This window comes from Brachionichthys hirsutus, unplaced genomic scaffold (genome assembly GCF_040956055.1).
Source record: "Brachionichthys hirsutus isolate HB-005 unplaced genomic scaffold, CSIRO-AGI_Bhir_v1 contig_971, whole genome shotgun sequence".
Classification (NCBI taxonomy): domain Eukaryota; kingdom Metazoa; phylum Chordata; class Actinopteri; order Lophiiformes; family Brachionichthyidae; genus Brachionichthys; species Brachionichthys hirsutus.
Window position 1 is genome coordinate 223708 of NW_027180381.1, and position 8793 is coordinate 232500.

The 8793-nt window shown below is 46.2% G+C and overlaps 1 protein-coding gene across 1 annotated transcript in view; it reads right to left on the reverse strand.

Moving 5' to 3' along the window:
- Positions 1 to 335: 335 nt before the first annotated feature.
- Positions 336 to 8793, reverse strand: part of LOC137914344 (pyridoxal-dependent decarboxylase domain-containing protein 1-like) — an 11256-nt gene continuing 2798 nt past the window's right edge. The window contains 12 exon segments of the mRNA XM_068757946.1: positions 336 to 368; positions 528 to 559; positions 562 to 619; positions 743 to 865; positions 955 to 1099; positions 2288 to 2462; positions 2573 to 2678; positions 3148 to 3218; positions 3978 to 4038; positions 6883 to 6933; positions 8254 to 8322; positions 8639 to 8687. Coding sequence (XP_068614047.1) covers positions 336 to 368; positions 528 to 559; positions 562 to 619; positions 743 to 865; positions 955 to 1099; positions 2288 to 2462; positions 2573 to 2678; positions 3148 to 3218; positions 3978 to 4038; positions 6883 to 6933; positions 8254 to 8322; positions 8639 to 8687 — 973 coding nt within the window.

Genomic DNA, 8793 nt, shown 5'->3' on the forward strand with positions numbered 1-8793 from the left:
ACGTCACGGGGACTGTCCCACCCAGCTCGCTCATATTTACTTATTTACATTTCTACTGTCACGCGGCTTGAGGACGTCCGAAACGCACACAAGCACGCGCGTATTTGTGTGCGTATTACGAGCGTGTTGCGCGCGCAGTGCCGGGAGGAGGAGGAGGAGGAGGAGGAAGAAGGCGGATCTAGCAGGAGACGCCAGCACCTACGGCCGTCCATCCTCGGTGGCCGTTCACACCCGGGCAGCGTTTAGGCAGCTCACACCTGGCAGAACCATTTGCCTCCAGCGAACACGCCCGACTCTGATGCGCAATAGAGAAATGAATGAATGAATACTATCTGCTAAACACACAGGACCCGCCGCTGAAGGGCATTCTGAAGGAAAAAGGAAAAAGGGGACTCGTGGGGAGCATTTCAGAGAAACGCTGCAACGGGCAGACGATGACCAGGACTCACTAGCGTTCACGCTGACCTACCCGTGTGTGTTACAGACACGAGCGCTGACTCATCCGTGCACACACACACACAACACACCTCCTCCAGGAGTTTCTCTTCATTGGCCTTTGCAGCTGCAGCTCCGCCTCCAGGATGCCCTTTCTCACCACCTCCGTCATGTTCTCCAGCAGCTGAGCAGAGCAGGAACATACGGTGTGTTAAACGTATGACAGACACGCACACACACACACACACACACACACACACACTTATACGTGTATACGGAGTAACCCGTGATAGGACTTTTTATTTACTCTTCCGTTCTCCTCGATGTCTCTTCCGAAGGCCGCTATCGTCTCCACCAGGGCGGAAATATCAACATCCTCAGTTACCATGCCAACGAAAACACCATCCTCTTGTGCTCCAAACTCCGGGCCCTGGGAGGGAGGGGGACGGGGACGGGGAGTTGGACATGGAGACAAACAACAATCCAAACGATCTAGCGGACAGACGCAGGACTGGACACTTTGTGAAATGAGCAGCGGTACTCACCAGTGGAGAAGACGATGTCCGTGTCAAGGTCGTGGAGTTTCTTCAGCAGCTCCGCATTGACCTTCTTAACTTCCTGCTTCCTCCTGCTCTCATCGCTTCCATCAGTCTCAGGCTCGTACCTGAATATCACAATATCCGTCATGGTGCTGTGCATGAAGCACACAGAAAGCTGAGCAGGCCGAGCTAACACCGTTCAAAGGATCTGCCACGTGTCCTCCAGTCAAAGGTTTCCACTCTGCAGATCTGTGTCTTGGAGTTTTATTCAGTCCTGGAACAGAAAAGAGGAAAGTAGAGAGAACAACTGTCGAATTAAAGAAGGAAATAATCACCAAATATGGAAACGGCGTCCGTGTCTGGGATCTCGCTGCAGGACGGGGTGGAGAAATCAATGATCCAGACTTTACTATAGAAAACTGAGCTAAAGGGAAGGAATAAAACCCAGGAGGACAGTTACCCAGTCGTTTAATGGAGGAGGACTCCCTTTCAGAGGAATAGCCCCTCCCCCTTCCTTCTGCCCCTCCCCCTCCCTCCAGACACCGCAGCCTAAACTGTGTAAATGATACAGAACTGTGTTAAATTAACTTTTATTATGCTTTTGTTTTTCGTATTATTTACACCCTTATGTGTTTTCTGTTGTTTAGATACACGTAGTTACATATTAATATAACTGTCGGCATGGAAACGGACATTAATCTGCTGCGTAGGAACGGATTCATCCAGTTTACATTATTTCTGAAGGGAAATAGACTTTCGGATTTGGAACAGTATTGTGGAACTAATTATGTTGGAGAACCGAGATTCAACTGTAGCTAAAGTGTTCCTTCCTAGCCGATGTTTACTGCTTCAACAGATTCCACATTTACCACAAAGGTTACTGCAATATTACCATCATATTATAGTCCTGGAGTTATCAGTCAATCCTTTGTGATGCTTTCCTCTGTGGGTAAATGTCCTAGAGTCCCTTGTGAAAGAAACCTCTCAGTCTTAGGAGGATGTTCTAAATAAACCTCTAAATTAGCTACACATCTGGTCTTTCTTCCGTTTGTTCTGAGGTATACATGTTTAACGCTATGTAAACTCAAGCAGTCACCAGAGATGACTTCTAAACGGACTAAAACGACCGACTGGGAAGTGTCTCCTCATGAATGGGTCAGCCAGGCTGGCTGGTGCCAGCAGGCTTCCACAGGACCCTACCGGCTCCCCTCGCTCCTCCTGTTGAGGGATATTATAAGGAGTAAAGCTGGGCCAACGCCATTGAACCCTTAGTTCAATGGCAGCCGGACCCTTTAAAATCTATCGAGCTTTACCGGAGAGCACCCAGGCCGGGCCAGCTGAGATCCTCGATGTATACGAGTGAAGGGGCGTGGCGATGGGCTTCCTCTCTGAAGTCTTGTCTGATGCTCAGGGTGGCGCTCATGGTGACAGTCAGCTCCGACAGCTTCCTCACCAGGTCCTCCACGTCCTCCTGCTGGGTGCCCAGACCTGGACAGAAGAGAGGACGCCATGTTCAAAGCATTTCCTTAGCAAAATGCCACATCTGTGCGTGTGTGTGCGTGTGCGTGTGCCTGTGTGTGTGCGCGTGTGTGTGATACCTGCAGCAGTCAGGAGGGGGCTGAAGCGAACACAAACACCCTCGTCTTCCAGCTCCACCACATCGACCCCACTGGTGGGGAGAAGCTGGATCAGCCGTTCAGCCAGCTACAACAGAAAGGGGGGGCAGTTGAGAGCATTTACAGCAGCACTGTTGAGCTCCATCTAAACGTCTTTCAAAGCAGATTACCGTCTAATTACAACCTGTCCGTACTGCTGTAGTCTGGAAGCCATGACTATAAAAGGTAGATTATAATCCAAAACCACCTCATCTGAACTGACACAAGGAGGAAAAGTAGTCTTTGGTCCGAGTCTAAAACCAAATCAGGGGATCGATTTATTGTTCCAGACATTATTTCTGTGATTTGATTTCTTTTTTCATAACATTTTAACATCTGCAGGAAAATGATGGGGAACACTTCCAATTTCCATGTGCAAAGTAAATGCACAGAGATGTGTACATATATCCATGTGTACATATATCCATGTGTACATATATCACTGTGTACGTATATCCATGTGTACATATATCCAGACTCATAGACCTATAACGATTCATCGTTACACAAACGCTCACCCATCTGTTGAAGGCGTCAAACACCTCCATCTCCCCAGCGCAGTACCGCTCCACTGAAGCCCCATCGGATGCTAACGTCACAAAAAAGGAAACAACTAGCACAAACTAATGGCAAGCCGTTCAGGAAATTATTAGATATATATTAAAAGGCAGAATTTGAGAATATGGACCGAACGCCGATACATTGAATGATCGCTGACGTTATCTTGTGTCGTTAATAGACGAGGGTCACTGAGCGAGTCAGCTCGAAACCTAGTGTCGGCCAGCCTCAATAATGAGGAGTTAATTAACGCCCTGGTGAACGTGTACTGGTACCTGTACACCAGCGTTCGGTCCATATTCTCAAATGTCACCTTTATATTTATATATATATATAATAATAATAATAATATCAGTGTCTCACTGAAGTAGAGGAGCCACACTAAACATCTTCCTGCAGACGAGGGCTGGAAACGGCGCGGCTAAGGGCAGCGTTTCTTTTATTTATCAGTTCACCCTGAAATGTTGCCTGTGGGTGTGGGCATGCCACAGGCCAATTCCTCTGCACACCCACAGGCAACATTTTCCACACTGAACCAATTCCCACTGAACTTTGTGGAGGGCTGAGGCACACAATCTGGCTTTCACCACCTCATCGTCCGTCTCCGTCTCCAAAACGAGATTTGATGGATGCCGATTCACGTGTCCCACGGACACAGCAGAGAGGATCATTCCACACGGATTGCAATACCTCATCACCGTGGAAGACGGAGGGGGAAGGGGGTTTTACTATTTCTAAAGAACTCTTTACTACCGCTGGTTGAACTGCAGAAACAGAATTAGACTCTTACCAGAACATATTTCCTGGGAGAACTTAAACAGTACCACAGGAGAGCCGAGTCCGTCCTCCACCTGTTGGACACAGAGACACGGGCAAACAAATTCAGCATCATCACCTTCGTGCTTTAAGCAAGCCGTCGTGTGACATGCAAAGCTGAACGGGTGAAATTTAGATATTTTTATTTTTTGCATTACAAGAAAGAAAACCTAAAACTCAGGACACCTTATTGGATTTTGGCGTAACAGGGGGGGGGGGGGGGGTTCAATGGGGACTGAAGACAGGAAGAGAGCATTTATCTCATCCAGGCCTTTTTGAATCCTGACCATCATTAGTCCACAGTCTATCGGATACATTACGAAAAAAAGTACAATATTTGTGGGCAACCATCAAAGGGTTTTGGGCAGGCAGTTTTCAGAGTTAAAGTCGAACCCTGTAATGACTCCGAAGGGTTGAAGCAGGCTTTAGAGAACAAATGTCCCACCAAGGCACTACCCCAATAAGAAGACGATGGACCAGACCGGACCTTGAAACCTCAACACAAGTACCACCCATGTTTTAAGACCCAGGCACAGGAACTAGGGCCCACAAGGCCGACTCTTGTATTGCCCCGCATCACCCGAGGCAGAGAACAACAGAATGCATTTGCATTTGATATAGTTTATATCAGTTTGTCCAAGTATGATGTCTTTGCTGCCATGCTCTTGAGAAAAAGCAGCATTTCCCTCCCCTTAGTCAGTTTAGTTCATCTTCAGCTGCTTTATTCAGGATGTTTAGATCATCATGAACATCTGAATTGGGATGATTGATGAAAGATCTGTCCTCTTGAAGTCTCTCACTTTCATCACTTCTGTTTGTCTTCTCACATAATGACTTAATTAAATTAATTCAATCAGCCTTGAAACGTCTGTGTAAAACCTTAAGACTGTCCAATGGAAGACTCTTGGCCTGAAGTACCAGCGCCCGCACCTTTAAGAAACACCTCAAAATAATGTAGATCATAAAATGCTGTTGTACCGGTTACAAACCCAGACCTGAGCAGGTCTCACAGGAACAGTCCTGTGTTTGGAGGGACAGACTTATTTTGGGACAATTGGAAGTTTGATTCTGCAAACTACAATGTATGGCGTTCCCCAGGGGTCAGTCCGAGGACCCTTTCTGTCAGCTTAAGAACATATCCAGAGGGAAGGTAGCCTATCCAGAACTCTGCAGCTCAAGGGTTGACCAGAACAATGAGCTCAGATCACTCCAGTTCTGAACTCTGTACACTGGCTCCCAGTGGGCTATGGGATAGTTTTGCTACTGGTTTATGAATCAGTCAGTGGGTTAGAGGCAGAATGCTTCAATGACACGTTAGTTGAATATAAACCTGGCGAAGCAGCGTTTAGCTTTTATGCCGGGAACCCCCGCCCCCAGTGAACCGAGATCAGCAGCAACGGTTCAGACTCTTACATTGGAATCTTGCACTTTATATGTTTTTGCACTTATATTTAGCAGCTTTTTTCTTCTTTTTTTAAGCAGTGTATGGTAAACATCTCAAATGGAAAAAATGTCCCGATGCTTTCAGACTGGCAAGAAACTCTCAATGCGACCTGAAAATGTAAAAGTACCGGTAGGCAGATATACCCTACAAAGTACCTGCGAAGTGTTTTATGATTCTGTCAAGCTTGGCCTACTCCTCATTACATACCGATAAATGAATGGATTGATCAGGACCCCAAACAGCCCGACAAAATGTAGGAGTTTCAATTACCGGGCAGATATTCATGACCCTCTGTATTATATATACATTAAAGGCACAGAAATGCAATGAGTGTTTAAATACACTCGCTGAATACCTCAGAGATTATGCCTTAGTGGTTCTTTTCTTAAATACTGAACACAAAGTGAACAGTCCTTCAGCCAGATGAAACCCAAAAACCACAGAGCCGGAGAGAGAAATGCTCCGGAGTGACAGGAAGAAAGACGAGAGAGAGGATGGAGAGAACGAGGCGAGGGCGCCGGGAACGTCCCGGAGTGAAGCACCAGAGACGGGCGGAATCAGCTACGCCACGCCCTGAACCCAAGGCAAGCCGCACCGACCATAGGCACACGCACACACCTGGAGTTGCAGGTATTGGTATCTCTGCATCTCCACAGGGAATGCAGTAAACTGAAATGTATTCCACTCTCACCAGGTTTAAGTACCACTGAGATCTGGATTATTCACGGCATGTTTCGATGCTGCTAATCATAGATCGGCGAGTTGGAAAGATGCCAGTGAACAAGCCTTCGAGCCGCCAGCACTCCGGAGAACGAGACTTTTACCGTGGCCGAGGCGATCCCGGCGTCAAGCACAGCCTACAAACACAAACGAGCTCCGTTTCTGATTCGTTCATGCTGCTCGAGTCAGGGTCAGTTAGAAGGAGCCACACAAAAGTAAAGGCGTCCAGTTGGGGATAATAATTCAGCATTTGGTTCCGTTCCAGCTGGGCACGAATAGCATGAATAAAACTATATACGGTTCAGCGTTTCAGCGTTTCAGCGTTTTGCAAATGATCACGTTTCTCTTTCCGTTTCCATTAAATGGGAATAGAGATTCTTCTTTTGATCAGATCACGTTTTACTTTGATATTACAGTAACTGGAGGTGCATGCATCCTGTACAGAGACTGTTCAGGCAAGAGAAAAGTGTTTCTGGATGTTTCGTAGGAACCGCATGATTCAGTCTTTAAAATGTTTCAGTTCATCTGGAGCGTGTGCAGACAGCCTATATGGTATAAAGATACCAAGAACAATGTAGAACCTTCTGGTGCTGATCCAGATCACCATGTGGACGGTGTAGATCCAGTTAGGGGGGGGGGGGGGGGGCTGCTTGGGGGAGGTCTGTGCTCTCTGAGTGCTTTTCTCCTTATGGCAGAATGTCAAGCAAACACTTACCGAGGTCTTGATGGAGGCCACAGTTTTGAGCTTCTGCAGGAGTTGATGGCTCTGAAGAGGGTTAGACACAGAATAAATTACTTTTATTAAACAACCAAACGTTTTTGTTTTTTATATTGCTGGCACATTATTGTGAAGTGAAAACAGCGATCTTTCCAAAAATAGAAGCTTTCTCAAAGGCAACAAGGACCTGTCAGTATTTCGGGGCCACAATTCAATACATGTATCACATATGTAGATTTAATTTTGGATTTTTGCCATTATTAGATTGGGCAGTAGGAAGTAGAGATTATTACTGAGACCCGCTGGAGAGGATCCGGTGGCTATTTGAGGAATTCTTTTTCATGCAGTCCTTGCTGGGCGTGTTGTTACTGCTGGACTGCATCAAACCGCCGCGCTTCACCGATGTTACCGCGTCACTGGGAGCTTTTAAGTCGCTGGACACTGGCCCTCTGTGAGCCGAGGGGCGTGTCTCGAGGACTCTGGCCTGGTGTTCATGTCGTGTAGCAGAGAATCCGTCGGTTCATTTCCTGGTTTACTGTCGGACGTTTCTCTTTTTTGTACACCGTTTACGGTTTAATGCATGCAAGTTACTGGACTGCAGAATGGCGTCTACTCCAGGTTTAACTATAGTAGCTCTATAAACGACACCACAGCCATTAGATTGGGAAAACATCATAATGGTAAAACATCAAACACATCAATTTAATGTATAATTTTACTGTTTGAATTGTATTGATTTTATAACCGTGTTCACTTTTTTTATTGTCTGTATTTCTTTACTGTTTTTATATTATGTACACTGTAAAGCGTCTTTGAGTTTCCAGAAAAGCGCTATACAGTAGTCCCTCATTTTCCGCGGGGGTTACGTTCCAAAAACAATAACAATAAGTGAAATCCGCAATGTAGTCATCTTTATTTATTTTAATTATTGTACATGTACATAAATGTTTTAAGGCTGTAAAACCCCTCACCACCCACTTTATACACGTTTAACAGTCAGGTATTAATCTAAATAGATTGTTTCAGTATTATAGAATGAAACCAAAGATCAAAACCTTTTCAGAACTAAACAGAGGAATACAATTTGAGGAATACAAATATATAGTACGTACAGTAAACGTTTTCCTGTTAATAATGTTAAGGCGTGCAGGTCGAGGAAAGAGCCGCTTGGAGTGCAGAAGAACAAATATTCTACTCGTGCTGTCTTTAGCCTCTCATGCTGCTTTATTGGATAGCTTAGCACAGCGGAACGGCAGCGGCTACATGTAGCAACAGGAAGAAACGAAACCCAAAAGGGACGTGACGTTTATGCTCCTACAAAATAAAAGCCTCTTTTTACACAGAGAATAAGAGCGCTATAAAACAAACGCTTGACAAAGCAGGCAGGCCCAGCCACGGACCGGGGGTGAGGGTCATACTGTCACACCTGGTTGCTGCCTGGAGGTGAAGGAGCACAGAGAGCCGCAGGTTACCAGAGCAGGAACGGCTGCAACGGCGTCGTGGGTCAGGGGAGGAGCGTTGCACCGTTCCCCTACCCCGCCAGTTCCGCTGAATGATAAATACATTTTCCGCTTTAAATGTGTTGTAAAATAAATCCCGACGCTGCAGCACCGTTTTCACGAGAAGCTCCAGAAATGTTTGTGTTCTACGTGTTTGTAAGGATTAATGGCCGAGACTGAGAAACGGGCCACACATTTCACGCCGCTCTGAACATTCTGTGTTGAAACTGGAGACAGTATTTACACCACGTTACCAGGATAGCTGAGGTGACCTGACCCGCCACCAGGGTTGCCAGGTTGACCCTAGAGGAGAAAGCACAACAGCAAGATAAACGACAAAACGGACCTCACGTAAGACATAAGAATCCTACGTAACAAATGCTGCTGATAATATTAGCTCGGTTAAATA